The 17,968-nt window shown below is 33.1% G+C and overlaps 1 protein-coding gene across 2 annotated transcripts in view; it reads right to left on the bottom strand.

Moving 5' to 3' along the window:
* Window positions 1–17,968, bottom strand: part of LOC149081172 (protein turtle-like) — a 60,099-nt gene that overhangs the window by 40,149 nt on the left and 1,982 nt on the right. For both annotated transcript variants that reach the window (XM_089237954.1, XM_089237955.1), the window contains exon 2: window positions 4,043–4,275. In XM_089237954.1, coding sequence (XP_089094080.1) covers window positions 4,043–4,142 — 100 coding nt within the window. In that variant the 5' untranslated portion in view covers window positions 4,143–4,275. The remainder of the gene's footprint in view (window positions 1–4,042; window positions 4,276–17,968) is intronic.

The following is a 17,968-nucleotide window of genomic DNA, read 5'->3' as shown; positions in this document are numbered from 1 at the left end:
TTGGTTTGCACTAGCTAAAAATAAGATAAAATAAGATATAATTAGGGCCTTGTGTCAACTACAAAGCCCCGAAATTATAAAAAGCTTTCACTTATTCTAAATTATGTCTTCTGTGCTATTACATTCTCATTTTCATTAATTCGGGACTATTTCTCACCTTCATTTTTTATTATTTTATCAGTTATACTAATAAAATAATAAAAAAAATTATATGAATTATATAAATAAAATTATAGTAATGAATTAATTAATAATACAGTTGGACCTGCCAATAACAAACATGGATATTTTGAATTTTCCCATATAATGAAGTTTTTTCACATCCCGTGAATTTTGCATTGCTTTTGTATGTAATCTTGATAGCTTATAATAAACACTGATTTTAGCAAAGTATGCCTATAATGAATTTTCAACTAGTTGCCAAACATGGATATTTTCGGGCATCTCTTTGTAATCTCATCTGAATCTTTTTATTGGTGAATTTACTTTTCTACAATGTGGAGGAACAAATGATAATGGTTGATTTCTTTCCCTGAAAAACATTCTAGTTGGGAGTTTTTGAGTACTGTATAAAATCCTTTATGCACTTTTTTTCTTTTCTGTTTATATATATATATATATATATACAGTAGACTCTCTGTAACTCGACACCCTAAAAAAGTCGAGTTAGCAGGGTTTCGCTCTAAATTTTTGTCAGATCGTTTATGTGTACATAATTATACGCATTCAAACAATTCGATTAAATAAAATGCTAATTCTCTCATTAATTCTAATTTGGGGTTGTTTCATAATAGAATCGAAACATATAAATAAATTTACCTCATGAAAAATAATCAAGTATATTTGTTTTTCTTTCCGCAGAGAAAACAAAAATTCTACACTGTTCAGTTTATCCCGCGATTGTTAGGCTTTTTCCTGAGTGCGTAGGGATCGACGTATCACAGCTTTCAATGCATCCTGGTGAGATGGTGTAGATACATCTTAATCTGAACTGCGGGTTTTTGATTTTCCGATAAGAAAAACTAACGGTTTCAATTTTTCTAGTTTGCAGCCAAAAGAACTGTCAAACGATCTTTGTGTTTTTTACCTCCTTCACATTTTTCGCCTTCGAAGGCATTTGGTTAGGCAAAAGGCGAAAAAATAAATCTGTCTCATCACAATTAAATACATCTGCATCTTTATACCCTTCTATCATTTTTTGTTTCAGAATATCATTCTTCCAATTTTCAACATTTTCTTGAGATGCAGATATGATCTTTCCTAAAAACAATGCCATGGCGCTCTTTGAATCGGGTCAACCATCCACTGCTCGCAGTAAAATACCTTGAATGAGAATTTTTGCAAAATCCTTTGCTTTCTCTTGAATTATTGGTCTGGATAATGGGATTGAGTGAGATCGAGTGGATTTGAACCACAAAAGAGTTGCTTCTACGTCACTGAAGTCTGATTTTCTTATGCATTTTCTGCTTGCTTCATAAGATTCAAATGCTGACAAAATTTTTTTCCTTATTTTTGGCAAATGTTGAAATAGTGTTCCGTGCAACTCCATATTCTTTGGCGAGTTCAAGAGACAACCAAATGACATATTCAGTGTCTTACTAGGCTTTAGCTCTTTTTCTTTTACTCTTTTTCGAAGAAATCGTGAAACTGAGTTCCACCGAAAACATTCTTTACAGCAAACGATATCAAAACTCCCAATTGATAAGATTTTCATCCCTATTGGATGCTGACAATATCCACGTGTTTTTGACCATGAAAAGAATGAAAGACCTTTTTTAGAAACTCCACTAAAATGATAAGCCAGCCAACAGATTTCAAACATTTCATTCTTCACATACACGACCTCCCTCTGCCCCCAATGCAAAAAAGGGATCCATCATAGAGAATAAAGAAACAAAGAATTCTCAAAGTACCCATGAACAATGTAAAAAAATTCTTATAACTGATAATAGAAGACCAATTGTAAAAACCAGTCGTGGTGAAGAGACAAAAATCGTAGTCGACTTAAGCGGAGTTCAGCCAAACATGTGTCGAGTTAGAGAGGTTTTCCTACATTGAAATTAGTATTGTGCCAACCAAGGGAATAATAGATGTCGAGTTATCCGGATAGTCAAGTTATCCACGTGTCGAGTTACAGAGAGTCTACTGTATAATCCTATTTTGCTTGCCGAAAACCTTATTAGGAAGAAAATATGAGGTTATTTATATCAGCCAGGAATCAAACTTTCAAAACACCTTCAGTGCACATTTGTCAATCTTTAGCCAGATTCAGGCGCTGGTTGTGGTAATACAGTATTATTGTGTGCGAGTGAACTTTAACAAATGTCAAGAGCAAACGCTATCCATTGCTACAAAAATTGAGGTATGCAACAGTGTTGTGGGAGTCATAATCCTTGACAGGAAAAAAAAAAGAGAGTTTTTTCCATCATGAGAGAACATTTTTTCTCTTTATTGGAGAGCCGAATGGCTGTGAGTCGAAAATTTCACCAGTTAACATGTTGAAAAAGACTTGATACAGTTGGTTGAAAGCCAAAAATTAGTAAGAAAAGTGAGGTATCACGGAAATTTGGGATTCCTAGACGTTTACTATCTACAATTTTGTAGAACAAAAGAATTGCAAATTGCAAGGGAAAGTTTTTAGATGAGATGAACTGAAAATCTGCAAGAAGAAATTTGGAAAAGAAGCTCATAGTGATATGGAGTCTTTTTAGATGGTTCTAAGAGAAGGACGAAAAATGTTTCACTGACCAGCTTCTTGGAAAAAGACACAGCACTACACATTTTGGCATGCTTATTAGGCAAAAATGATTTTAACACAAAATGTTGAACGTTCACAGTGATACCAGAGAAAAAAAACATCACATAAGATTTCAATTAAAATTTTAGTACTTTTTTTTAAAACATATTAATTTAATTCTACTTATTTTAAGAATGCTCAAATTATTGTATTATTGTTAGTGTATGTTTAGATCATGCATGCATTTAATGCACTTGTACTGAATTTTGCTTAAACACATAATTTTTTCAAGCTGGTAGAGATATAACAAAGTTTGCATATAACAAATATCCTCTTGCCCAGTATGCAAGAGGACCTGGGTTCGTGTCCCGGCGGAGACAAGATGACTTTTCTTTCCGAGTTCACCTCAGTATAATATCCAGAAAATAAAATGTTTCCTTGATATCTTGGGCTGAGAAAAAGCCATCTATCTCTCTAAACCGAATATTCAACTAACGTTTTGGCCGAATATCAATTTTTAAAATTGATCACAATTATAATTAAAACTGATGTTTTTAATTAAAAACATTTATTGGTAATTTTAAATGACTGAAATTGAGTTTTAATTATGCAATTTATTATTTAAATAAATATTAAAAAAATAGCAATTGGAAGACTTTAATTGCCATGATATTGACAATCAAATTTAACGAGAGATGATATATTGCATTTTAATATTACTTACAGGATCTTTTTTTTCAACACTTAATACAATTTTATAACTAATTAAGAGAAAATGTCAACAGTTATTTACTCTCAACTAGTGATGCATCATAACATTTATGAGTTATTTCCTTGTTTTTCTTTAGACGTTCTTTGCCTATTTCAGTAGCTCAATACACATATCTTGTGTAGGTACATTTCTTCAGTTAGTGAACTTGTGTATATTCATGCCAACTTCCACCTTATTGTAATAGGATTCTATTTTCAGTTCCATGTTTTTCTCATTCTAGAAATTCATCCTGGCATAGCCTTTTTTCACGGAGAGGATATACACCACACAATAAAATATAATCAGTAAATTTTTAATTTATGAGAAATATCTAATTAATATAATTTTTTTTAATTAGCTTGATGTAATTAGATTTACACAGATATTTGGCCGAATACCTCAGCATTATTCGATCAAACCGAATATTTGGCAGAATAGGCAGAACACAGAATAGCAGCCGAATATTCGTCCCATCTCTAGTACTAAAACCTAAGATATGAAAATCATCAAATGCATTTCCCGAAATTATAGAAAATTCCAATAACCTCACTTACCTGAGGGAACAGCCCACGTACACGCTACAGATACGAAAACGAGAAGAAAGCATGACTTCCTAAACAGCATCTCCCAAAAGAAGTTGGGCATCTGAGACATCAGTTAGATCTTTTCATCGTGCTGTGAAAATAGATGATCGAGCTGCCACCTCTTTCCACAGTCTCTCTTATTAGAAAATGCGGATGACAAAAAGACTCTAACAACAGCAACATTGTACAAGTCGCAGAGATCGCTATCAACAAACACAGAATGGTCAGACAAGAGTTTTACACAGAAATCATATTTATAACAAAAAAGAATTTTCAAAATTTGAAATTTTGTATGTAGTTGGATAATTTTCAGCGAGCGCACACAAGATTCTTCTTTCTTAAAGGGAAAAACTCTAATTAAAAAACTACAGTTTACTCAACGAACTCATAAAGATATTACGCACATTAAATTCAGTAAGTATTAGATGGATCTGCTGACCTATCAGCTTATTCATCAAAAAACATTTAATAATCCCTATTCATCAATAGATCTTATCTATTCATGGTGAAAGATTGGGAGGGGGATATCGCCCCCCCCACACATCTTTATTATTACAAATAGATAAAGACATACAAAAATAAATAATGATGGCCAAAATTTTTTTATCATCTAAATGACCTTTATTTTATTCCATAACACACTTTTTTTCCTGATATTTAGATACTTGTTTCATACTACTGGCCTACTAACCTTTAGTTTCTAGGGTGTTAATTACTTTGGAGCTTTTTTTTTTCCTTGAAAGATAAGTCTTTCTACAAAGAACTGAATAAACTTTTGGGGCCGTTCAAGTATTACATCGGTAAATGCTTAGCCATTTTTGACACTCCCAGTCAGCAAAACTGACCCCCCCCCCATCAGCACTGACCCCTACCTTCTAACGCATATTGGTGGGATCAGAAATGTACACGGGAGGGGGTCATAGGGAGCTCCTGCACCCCCTCCCCCCAGATGAAAAAAAAATTTTTTTTTTAAAGCAAAAAATATATATTTTTTAAATTAAAATTTCGAAAGAAAATACTTTTATATGTTATTATAATAAATTTCTGTTAATTTCAATGCTATTTGAAGACTAAGAACTCAAAACTTCTCTTTAAGAAATTCACTGCTACCTCCCTTTAAGGTAAACCCTTGACCCGCACACCAAATGTGGCCTTGAATCTGATGTGGCTTGCACCCCTCAAACCTAATTTTGTAAAAATGAACTAAGTGGCACATTTTCAAATAGCTTAAATGACCCATGGCACAATTCCAGAGCATTTAAGTGAAATTAATTAACTACCCGTGGCACATTTTCAGTTCACTGAAGTAGGCCTCAAGGATCACTTTCACATTCAAAGATCACTTAAGTAACCCGCGAAACAGTTCCAGAACACTTAAACTATCCGTGGCACATTTAGAGACCTCTTGAGTGACATGTGGCACGGTTCTAGAGCACTTAAGTGGCCCCCCCCCAGTGTGGTTCTACATCCCTCAAGTTACCCATGGAACATTCCCAGATTACTTAAGTGATCCGTGGCATAATTACGGATCACTTGAGTGATTTGTGGCATAATTACAGATCCCTTGAGTGATTCATGGCACAGTTTCAGAGCACTTGAGTGATTCATGGCACAGTTTCAGAGCACTTGAGTGATTCATGGCACAGTTTCAGAGCACTTGAGTGATTCATGGCACAGTTTCAGAGCACTTAAGTGACCCAGTCACATTTCCAGAACACTTAAGCGGTCTGGAAATATTTGCATAGCACTTAGGCAGCACATTTCCTGAGTACTTGAAGGATCCATGAAACATTTAGAGATCACTACAGTGGCTCTGTAGGGGACTTATCAATACGGAGAATGTTAGTTCAGGTGCCCAATAACTATCGAAAAGGTTTTTTCCGTTTTTGGCGCACTGAATAAGATGCAATTAAGAATATTTCATATCTTCATAAACAGTGGTTGATGATATAAGCATCGTTCCAAACCCCTCCACCGTCATCAAAAGTCAGCAAAGCAGAAACCACACCCCCCCTCCATTGATGCTGACGTAATACATGAATGACCCCTTTGGAAAATCATGAAGATTGTTTTTTTCAAGCAAATGAAACAACAAATATAAATTGTTTTGTAGATGTTGCAAAATGTATTCCCATAATACTTAGATATATAGACCAAGAATTAGACCATAGGTGGAGATATACTTGAAAGGTTGGGAGAAGGGGCAAAATGATAATCAGGGCTGCAACTAGGGGAGAGCAGCTGGGCCTAGTGCCCAGGGCACTAGGCCAAAAGGGGTATAGAATTCCCACTTTTGATTGCTCCTTCTGCATTACATGGGGCACCGAAATGTGTGCTTACTAAAAGTAAGGGCTGACAAAGTACCTATTTGTGGCCCTGATGATGATGGCAATTCATATACAGGGTGCATAGATAACGAGTAGGAGGGGGTATGACATTTTACTGGTGAATTGTTGATCCTAGAGCATAGTCTCCCAAACTTTTTGTTCCATCACCCCCTTCATCAGCAATTTGTTTCCTCTCATCGCCCCCCCCCAACTCAAGCGAACCCATAGGATCCTATGTTAAGTCTGTAGCTTCTATTGCCCCCTTGGACCATTCCATCACCCACCAGTGGGCGATATTGCCCACTTTGGGAAACACTGTCCTAGAGGCATACTTCCGATTGGAAAAAGTATCCAAGTAACGTGTGGTACTCAGATATATGCCATTCATGTTGCAAGGGGTTGTATAGTTATGAAAATAAAAATGTTAACTTTTTACACGAAAACCCTGTGCTCAAGAACCCAGTTAGAAAGTTATTGCCCTATCTCTCCTAATGAGAACTGAAAAAATTCCACATTTCTAAGTGCAATATTCACTGAGATATTATAATTTGAAAAACGGAGAAAAATTGGGGGAAAAACAGCATTAAATGCAGTTAAAACGGTTTTCCCGCATTTAATGCAGTTTTTTTATCTATCAGTAGGGTTGGGTTTTGGATGTCAAAGTGACAAAAACTGATTTAAACCATCAAAAACCTAAATAGATGCCTTTGGAAAATATTTTTAACACAACAGTTATATAACCATAATGAGAGACTTATTTTTTTTTTTGCATATTGCAATTTTTTATTTTTAACCATTAATTTATTACAATATAATTAAGAAAACAAAATATTAATTATAATTTCTAATTTAATCATAGAAAGAGTCTAGAACAGATAATATATAATTTTATGGTCGATTTTATCTAAACTACTGATTACTTGTGTTCAATCTACCAAGTGATATACAGCTGTCTATTCAAAATATGTGTGAGAACAGATCAGCATTAGGTTTTTGACTTCAGAAACCAACTCAGTATTAAAACAGTCAAAAACTTATTGTCAATGTTGTCAAATAGTTTCGTAACCCGATAAATATGTTAAATAACAAAAACTTACTTTTATACAGATTAAAGTGTTTTATGTCTTGAATTATACAATTACTTAGTATAGGATATCTATTTTGGTATTTTCAATTTTCTGATCTGCCCAAAATTTTATTTTCATATTAAAAATTCTCGCACAGCATCTGTTAATACATTAATTAAACTCATTTATTCTCACCTAAAAATTCTTTAACTTAGGTTATGTAAATCCAGAGTTTTAAATAGTATTTTCAATCAAAGCAGAGCTGGCAGGACTTGACACCCAAAGATACAGCTTCGATTGGAAAACCATTTCATTAACTTATAAATACTAGTAAATATACTATATGGTCAAACTTAGTAATTCTTACAGGACAGGAGTTTCTTAAGCATCATATATACAATCAGCACTGCCAAATTAAAGGACAATTTAGTATTTTGATTACTAGAAATATTCTGATGTTATGCATAATAAGGGTATAATTTTAAGCATTAGTGATTATCTAGATAATTTAATAACAACAGAAATCAACATTACATATATGGCGTAAAAAAGAACTGTTTAAACACCTATTTGTTATGTGGAAAGAGTGCATATGGTTTATATCAATACACATATACTATATGAGCAGTTGAAGAAATATTGGAAGAGGTCCAGAATCATCTTGAATTGAAGAATATATCTCTATAATTTATCCTTCAGTTTTATGTTATACTCCATTCAAATAATATATTTTACAAGAAAAATACACATATATTGTTCACAATAATTCTGTAGAGAGCAGAAAATAATTTTACAATCATAATAAGTATTTATTCTATGTACAACATGGTCACTTTAAACTCTGCATGCAATCAATTTGTGCATTTTCAATGGCAATTTTTATACTGAAAAGCAATATTTGAGGTTTTTGACATCACAGTTTAAACTGTCTAAAACTGTCACGAGAAACCTGTGTAGGCCTGCAATTAAGTATTATCCATTAACCACAAAGCAAAATATGCCAAAATGTGCGACGTACGTCGCAGAACAACCAGTGCTGTTGCAGAACAATCTGGAAGAATTTTAAGAAAAGTGTAGAAAAATGCTATTATGTAGATACAAATTTTTACCGCAGAACATTTTAAGCCAGCTGAGAGATCGTTGCAGAACAACGCAAAACATTCTGCTTTAGGGTCCATTAATCTCTTAACTGAAACGGGTGTATATATAGATCTTCACTCTTTGTGGTCAAAAAAGGGTGGCACTGGGGAACAGATAGTGTAAGATTTTGTTGGGGTTAAAGAAGTATCCATTTGCATACATTAAGAGAAATTAAATACACGTCTATCTCTTTAGCAGGTGAAACTGTTTAATTGAATGCTTATTTTTAGTCAGAAATATTCAAAAACTAAAAGTAGATTTTGAATTTTCCTACAGTGTTTTCATGGCCATCTGCTAGTACAAAACATGAGAACCGTTACAGTACATACATGAAAAATGCAAATTTAAAGTAAAAATTATATTTATAACTAAATGAAAAATTGAAATTGTGAAGTTAGTATGAAGTAGTTAATGTAAACAGATATATAACTGGGGAGAGTGAGACAACCTTTTTTCAGCCCAATACATCAAGGAAATAGACATTTTCTAGATATTATGCTGAGGTGAACTCGGAAAGAAAAACAATTTTTTACGGAAGAAACCAAGTAACTTTTTTTCTGAGTTTGCCGCAACGTAATGTCCAGAAAATGTCTATTTCCTCAAGATATATAACTGCTATTAATTAATTAAACAGATTTTATCAGCGAAAAACAACACTAACTCAGGGCCGTCTTAAGAACATCATGGGCCCCTGGGCCAAATGATTTTTCTGAGGCACTTGAGTGATTCATGGCACAGTTTCAGAGCACTTAAGTGACCCAGTCACATTTCCAGAACACTTAAGCGGTCTGGAAATATTTGCATAGCACTTAGGCAGCACATTTCCTGAGTACTTGAAGGATCCATGAAACATTTAGAGATCACTACAGTGGCTCTGTAGGGGACTTATCAATACGGAGAATGTTAGTTCAGGTGCCCAATAACTATCGAAAAGGTTTTTTCCGTTTTTGGCGCACTGAATAAGATGCAATTAAGAATATTTCATATCTTCATAAACAGTGGTTGATGATATAAGCATCGTTCCAAACCCCTCCACCGTCATCAAAAGTCAGCAAAGCAGAAACCACACCCCCCCTCCATTGATGCTGACGTAATACATGAATGACCCCTTTGGAAAATCATGAAGATTGTTTTTTTCAAGCAAATGAAACAACAAATATAAATTGTTTTGTAGATGTTGCAAAATGTATTCCCATAATACTTAGATATATAGACCAAGAATTAGACCATAGGTGGAGATATACTTGAAAGGTTGGGAGAAGGGGCAAAATGATAATCAGGGCTGCAACTAGGGGAGAGCAGCTGGGCCTAGTGCCCAGGGCACTAGGCCAAAAGGGGTATAGAATTCCCACTTTTGATTGCTCCTTCTGCATTACATGGGGCACCGAAATGTGTGCTTACTAAAAGTAAGGGCTGACAAAGTACCTATTTGTGGCCCTGATGATGATGGCAATTCATATACAGGGTGCATAGATAACGAGTAGGAGGGGGTATGACATTTTACTGGTGAATTGTTGATCCTAGAGCATAGTCTCCCAAACTTTTTGTTCCATCACCCCCTTCATCAGCAATTTGTTTCCTCTCATCGCCCCCCCCCAACTCAAGCGAACCCATAGGATCCTATGTTAAGTCTGTAGCTTCTATTGCCCCCTTGGACCATTCCATCACCCACCAGTGGGCGATATTGCCCACTTTGGGAAACACTGTCCTAGAGGCATACTTCCGATTGGAAAAAGTATCCAAGTAACGTGTGGTACTCAGATATATGCCATTCATGTTGCAAGGGGTTGTATAGTTATGAAAATAAAAATGTTAACTTTTTACACGAAAACCCTGTGCTCAAGAACCCAGTTAGAAAGTTATTGCCCTATCTCTCCTAATGAGAACTGAAAAAATTCCACATTTCTAAGTGCAATATTCACTGAGATATTATAATTTGAAAAACGGAGAAAAATTGGGGGAAAAACAGCATTAAATGCAGTTAAAACGGTTTTCCCGCATTTAATGCAGTTTTTTTATCTATCAGTAGGGTTGGGTTTTGGATGTCAAAGTGACAAAAACTGATTTAAACCATCAAAAACCTAAATAGATGCCTTTGGAAAATATTTTTAACACAACAGTTATATAACCATAATGAGAGACTTATTTTTTTTTTTGCATATTGCAATTTTTTATTTTTAACCATTAATTTATTACAATATAATTAAGAAAACAAAATATTAATTATAATTTCTAATTTAATCATAGAAAGAGTCTAGAACAGATAATATATAATTTTATGGTCGATTTTATCTAAACTACTGATTACTTGTGTTCAATCTACCAAGTGATATACAGCTGTCTATTCAAAATATGTGTGAGAACAGATCAGCATTAGGTTTTTGACTTCAGAAACCAACTCAGTATTAAAACAGTCAAAAACTTATTGTCAATGTTGTCAAATAGTTTCGTAACCCGATAAATATGTTAAATAACAAAAACTTACTTTTATACAGATTAAAGTGTTTTATGTCTTGAATTATACAATTACTTAGTATAGGATATCTATTTTGGTATTTTCAATTTTCTGATCTGCCCAAAATTTTATTTTCATATTAAAAATTCTCGCACAGCATCTGTTAATACATTAATTAAACTCATTTATTCTCACCTAAAAATTCTTTAACTTAGGTTATGTAAATCCAGAGTTTTAAATAGTATTTTCAATCAAAGCAGAGCTGGCAGGACTTGACACCCAAAGATACAGCTTCGATTGGAAAACCATTTCATTAACTTATAAATACTAGTAAATATACTATATGGTCAAACTTAGTAATTCTTACAGGACAGGAGTTTCTTAAGCATCATATATACAATCAGCACTGCCAAATTAAAGGACAATTTAGTATTTTGATTACTAGAAATATTCTGATGTTATGCATAATAAGGGTATAATTTTAAGCATTAGTGATTATCTAGATAATTTAATAACAACAGAAATCAACATTACATATATGGCGTAAAAAAGAACTGTTTAAACACCTATTTGTTATGTGGAAAGAGTGCATATGGTTTATATCAATACACATATACTATATGAGCAGTTGAAGAAATATTGGAAGAGGTCCAGAATCATCTTGAATTGAAGAATATATCTCTATAATTTATCCTTCAGTTTTATGTTATACTCCATTCAAATAATATATTTTACAAGAAAAATACACATATATTGTTCACAATAATTCTGTAGAGAGCAGAAAATAATTTTACAATCATAATAAGTATTTATTCTATGTACAACATGGTCACTTTAAACTCTGCATGCAATCAATTTGTGCATTTTCAATGGCAATTTTTATACTGAAAAGCAATATTTGAGGTTTTTGACATCACAGTTTAAACTGTCTAAAACTGTCACGAGAAACCTGTGTAGGCCTGCAATTAAGTATTATCCATTAACCACAAAGCAAAATATGCCAAAATGTGCGACGTACGTCGCAGAACAACCAGTGCTGTTGCAGAACAATCTGGAAGAATTTTAAGAAAAGTGTAGAAAAATGCTATTATGTAGATACAAATTTTTACCGCAGAACATTTTAAGCCAGCTGAGAGATCGTTGCAGAACAACGCAAAACATTCTGCTTTAGGGTCCATTAATCTCTTAACTGAAACGGGTGTATATATAGATCTTCACTCTTTGTGGTCAAAAAAGGGTGGCACTGGGGAACAGATAGTGTAAGATTTTGTTGGGGTTAAAGAAGTATCCATTTGCATACATTAAGAGAAATTAAATACACGTCTATCTCTTTAGCAGGTGAAACTGTTTAATTGAATGCTTATTTTTAGTCAGAAATATTCAAAAACTAAAAGTAGATTTTGAATTTTCCTACAGTGTTTTCATGGCCATCTGCTAGTACAAAACATGAGAACCGTTACAGTACATACATGAAAAATGCAAATTTAAAGTAAAAATTATATTTATAACTAAATGAAAAATTGAAATTGTGAAGTTAGTATGAAGTAGTTAATGTAAACAGATATATAACTGGGGAGAGTGAGACAACCTTTTTTCAGCCCAATACATCAAGGAAATAGACATTTTCTAGATATTATGCTGAGGTGAACTCGGAAAGAAAAACAATTTTTTACGGAAGAAACCAAGTAACTTTTTTTCTGAGTTTGCCGCAACGTAATGTCCAGAAAATGTCTATTTCCTCAAGATATATAACTGCTATTAATTAATTAAACAGATTTTATCAGCGAAAAACAACACTAACTCAGGGCCGTCTTAAGAACATCATGGGCCCCTGGGCCAAATGATTTTTCTGAGGCCCTACCAGGCAAATTTTCGAAAATCTCAACCAGATCCCATTTTTGTGAGGCCCCCCTTTCTCTTGAGGCACCCGGCCCTGCACGGGTGGGCCCATGCCTTAAGACGGCCCTGCATCAACTTGACAAAAAGGCTAACAAAACACAAAAGTCAAAGACAAAATCACACTTTCAGACAGTTTTAGGATTTTCTGACAGATTTCTGATTCAGACTGTTTTCAATTTGTTTGCGAAACCTTTCAAGTATTACTAGTAGTTCTTAGGGAAAGCATATTTTGTCACTGGGGTTTTTAGTTTTGGGCACTTTGAAGATCTACTATATAAGATGGCTTCAGATATTTTTTTTTACCTGTGTGAGCGGATGTTTTTTTAGAACTGAATTACCAAAAATTCTTTGAGCAGAACTTACAGATATCTCTTGGAAATACGCGAGGATATATATATATAAAGAAACTATCACTTTTCATTTCATATTTTAAAAAAATAGGAAAATGGTTGAAAATACATATTACATTGTGAATATTATGACTAGGGTTACCAGATTTGAAAACTGAGAAAGGAGGATGAGGTGAATGCCTGCGTGCGCAACATTCATGACGTCATCTTCACAACAGATAATGCCACCTTTTCTTCCAAAAAAAATAAACCAACTACCACAATAATTTTCCCCAATTAAAATAGAACCACTATACTATGTTAAGAAATTAGATAAATCTGGCTATTATTTATAATCACCAACCATTCTTGTGAGTTTAATAAATTTTGGATTTTCACATTTACCAGTGATTATGTGTAATTCCCAGTTCATATTGGTAAATATGATAAATCGTCAATAAATTATTTAAGTTTACTGGAAATTTTGCTCAAATTTCAGTCTAAGATGATGGATTCGAACAGTGATGTTGCTTATGTTAACAAATGTGAAGATAGATAACATTACAATGCTGACAATAATTGATACGCTTTTCATTCACATAACGCATTTTCATTTATTGTATCTTAACGTAAGGAACCCTTTTGCCAAAAATTGTCTCCTAAAATATATAGGAGAGGTTTTTTTTATACATGGTTTATTATAGATATGGATTATTATATATCTTTTAAACGTTTTTCCAAATTTTTTACACGTTAATGTACAGTAATTTAGTTTTTACGACAAAATATGTGTAAGGCCCCCATCACCTACAGGAGAAACCCATGAGCGGTTGAATTTAAGACATATTTTGCATGATTTCATCCATATTCATCCATACTTCATACTTACCAACTTCAATTGGGCATTATGCAAAATTACCAGTGAAAGTGGCAAATGTAGAAAAATGTATCAAACTTACAGAAACGATTAGTGGTTATGCATAATTGAGATTATATAACATTGCCGTTCATTGCATGGGTGGAGATACGGGGGGGGGGGGCCTAGCATCAAAGGTGGAGTCGACTGATCTAATGTATATATGTACATATGAATTGACATCATCATCATCATGCCCCCCAGACTGCCTATGGTTCATTGGCTAATATTTTTTCCTTCAGAATTTCAGACAAGGTGGAAAAAGGAGCAGGATGATGATGACCAAAAAGCTTACAATAGTCTTGGACTTGAAATATCTTGACATTTTGATTTATATGCCTAGCATAGACATTATGAGTTAACAGAAAAAAAAGCTCTGTCACGTCTTGCTTTTAATGAATTGCGCCCACCTCCTGGTCAGTTTTACTACTTCTCCTGGAGCAAGGAGGGAATTTTCTTTCTATAACCACAGAAGTTTTTTTTTTATCTTTTGAGAGGTTTTTTTCTTCTTTTGCCAAAGGAATCAGCATTGTGCATTGTTTGCATGCTATTTTCTATATTTCTGAATGGAATAGGCAAATCCCTCCCACTTCAGTACACAACATCTGCTGTTGGTGAACAAACAACAGTATTCTTAAAATGTAAATTACGGTTTTCTTCTTCCGGAGCTGTTTTTTCAACCATCTTTTTCATGTTATCTTGGAGAAAGCTGGGCCATGGTTAGAATCAGGGTTAGGTTTCTGACATGACAAGCATCAAAAACAGCTTTAAACTGCCAAAAACTGGTTTAAACCATCAAAAACTGTCGAAAACCTAAATGAATGCTTTTTGATAATTTTTTGAATGCAACAGGTATATAACATGATGAAAAACTTACTTTTTTGCATATTACAATATTTTATTTTTAAACACTAATTTATTACAATAATTTAAACAAAATATTAATTATAATTTGCAATTTTGAGTTTTTCAACATAAAAGTCTAGAGCATATAAAATATAATTTTGTGATTCATTTTATCTAAGCTACTGATTACCTGTGTTCAATTTGCTAAGTGGAATAGAGCTGCTTATTGAAAATATGTACGATAGGGGCATCACTGAGTTAGGTTTTAGATTTCAGAAACTATAAATCAGTATTAAAACAGTAAAAAAACTTATTGTCAAATAGTTTTTTTAATCTGATAGATATGCTAAATAAAAAAACACTTACTTTTATGTAGATTAAAGGGTTTTATATTAGGAATTATAATTACTGAGGATCTATTTTGATAATTAAAATTTTCTGATCAGCCCCAAATTTTATTTTCATGTAAAAATTCTCACACAGAATCTGTTAATACACTAATTAAACTCATTTATTTTCATCTAAAAATTTCTTAGAGCCCAGGGTGTAGAAATTCACAGAGCTTTAAAGAGTATTTTCAACCAAAGCAGAGCCAACAGGACTTGATACCCAAAGCATTTGTTTTGCACATTTAAAATCAAATACAGCTTCAATTGGAAAACCATTATAAATGCTAGTAAATATACCATATCATAGTGCAGAAGTAAGAATAAAACTAAGTTTGACTAAGAATAAGTTAGGAGTTTCTTAAGCATCATGTACAAGCTAGCATTGCCAAATTAAATGACATTTTAGTTCTAAAATTTAGTATTTTGATCACTAGATATATTTCGATGTTATGCACAATAAGTGATAATCTAGATAATTTAATAATAACAGAAATCAACATTACACATATGATATAATAAACTTTTTAAACACTTATCTGTTGTAAAAAGAGTACAGCAGATGGTTTATATAATCATAGCACATATAATAAGCAGTTGAAGAAATTTTGGAAGCTCAAGAATCATCTTGAATCAGAGAATGTCAAATCATTCCATAGTTTTCCCTTCAGTGTTTATGCTATGCTTTATTCAAATTGTATATTTTATATTTAAAAAAAACCATATATATTTTGTCCAATATAATTCTGTAGGGAGCAGAAAATTATTTTGTAATCATATTAAATATTGATTCTTTGTATAACAGTCACTTTAAACATTACATGCAATTAACGTGTGCATTTCCAATAGGAACTTTTATATTGAAAAGCAATATTTGAGGTTTTTGACAAAGGTTTTTTGACATGACAGTTTAAACCGTCAAAAACTGCCATGTGTCAAAAATCTACCAACCCTGATTAGAATAACATCTGCCCTGTTGGAGGCAACTTGGATTCGTTCGAAATTTTTTTTTTATGTGAGCTTCACGAATTCCCAAGAGACCCGTAAGATCTGTCCAGGAAATTTGTTAGTGTTAGTAGACATTCATGCCTAATTTTTATAAATTGGATTTTATAAACTGGGATTCGAGCCCAGACCTGCTCCCTAACCATTGGACTGCCCCAGTGGTTATTTCGAGGGTGTTATTCAAAGTGGGTAAAAATATGTGAGAAAAAACAATCACACACAAGCACTCATGCCAGTGAAGAGATATGTTTCTCAAAGTGAGCAAAAATTTCCCTGAAAAAAAAAAGAAAGTGATTACAAAAACCTGAAAAGGACAAAAGGATGAATTTTATAAAATGTTGGAGTATGCTTGAAATGACATAAAAAAGTGTCCTCCTAAAAGAAGATGGATGGTAACCCTAGTTATGACACTATTAAGTGTTGGAACAAAAATTTTAACAGATACTGTTTCTAGTATGTTTTTTCATCTTCTTATTAATATTATTGAAGAGGTGTATCACTCGTTTTTCAATATCAGTCGACCTTTTGTATATATAATTTGCTGTACAAAACATTTCTTACGAGATGGAAAATTTGAATTTTAGTTGTCATTGATCATCAACTCAAGCAGAACGGAAATTATTTTAATATTTGAAAAATATCAAATACCTACTCAGTTTAATGTTGTAAGCCATGTGCTTCTTACTTTCATCTTGGCTATAGCAGCTCTGTTGCCTTGTAAGCCTATATGGGCTACATTTCTGGCACTTTGAAAAGATTTTGTCATCTCTTTTTAATCCTTAGAAATACATTTATCACATTATCTAATTTTCTTTGCATCAGTTTAGAATAGAAAGCTATTGTGTGATCTTCACTCTTTTAGTTAGAAAGATTCAAAACAAAAAATTAACTTCTAAACAAAAGTCTTTACAAAAAGTTACTGTGTGTGCGCTCAGTCAATGATTAAGATCACTACTTAAAAATGCAACTAGCACTAATTTCGCTGACTTTATCAAAGCTAATAAAATGCGCGAGAATTTCCCACACCCTCATTTCTGTGTGATACAACCTTTGAAAACTATTTCTTCTTTCTACATCTATATTAGTTGGCTTTAAAAGATTGTCTGCAGCATGTTTTAGAGTAAAGAAATTTAAATGGAAATATATGCAGCTGTGGCATTGGTCCTTGGTTCCTTCTATGTTTCACCAGGAACAGGTGGGGGTCCTAAGGTTAATGCTTAGGTAGAAACAACTGCTCTATATTCATTGAACTCCTGTGTTAGTAGATGTTTCATTAACCAATTTTTGACTGACGATACATTTGCGAAATGGTTTTTTTTAAAATTTTTTTTCAAATACTTTTCATTCAAATTTTTGTAATAAATTAAAAATTTTTTGGGAGGGAACTAAGAGGTTCAATGAGTGTCATAGTATTTTTTAAAATTTGTTTACAATAAAATTTGATTTTTCAAAATGAAATTTTTTTTTCCTGACCACGAACATGTTTTAAAAATATATTATCCCCCAAAGTTTTTTTTTTGGTCATG

The sequence above is a fragment of the Pholcus phalangioides genome, unplaced genomic scaffold, assembly GCF_987345545.1.
Source record: "Pholcus phalangioides strain wild (caught in Gottingen) unplaced genomic scaffold, Ppha-v1.0 ptg000010l_1, whole genome shotgun sequence".
Lineage (NCBI taxonomy): Eukaryota > Metazoa > Arthropoda > Arachnida > Araneae > Pholcidae > Pholcus > Pholcus phalangioides.
Note: the sequence above shows the minus strand (reverse complement) of the source record. Positions and strands in the feature narration are given on the sequence as shown.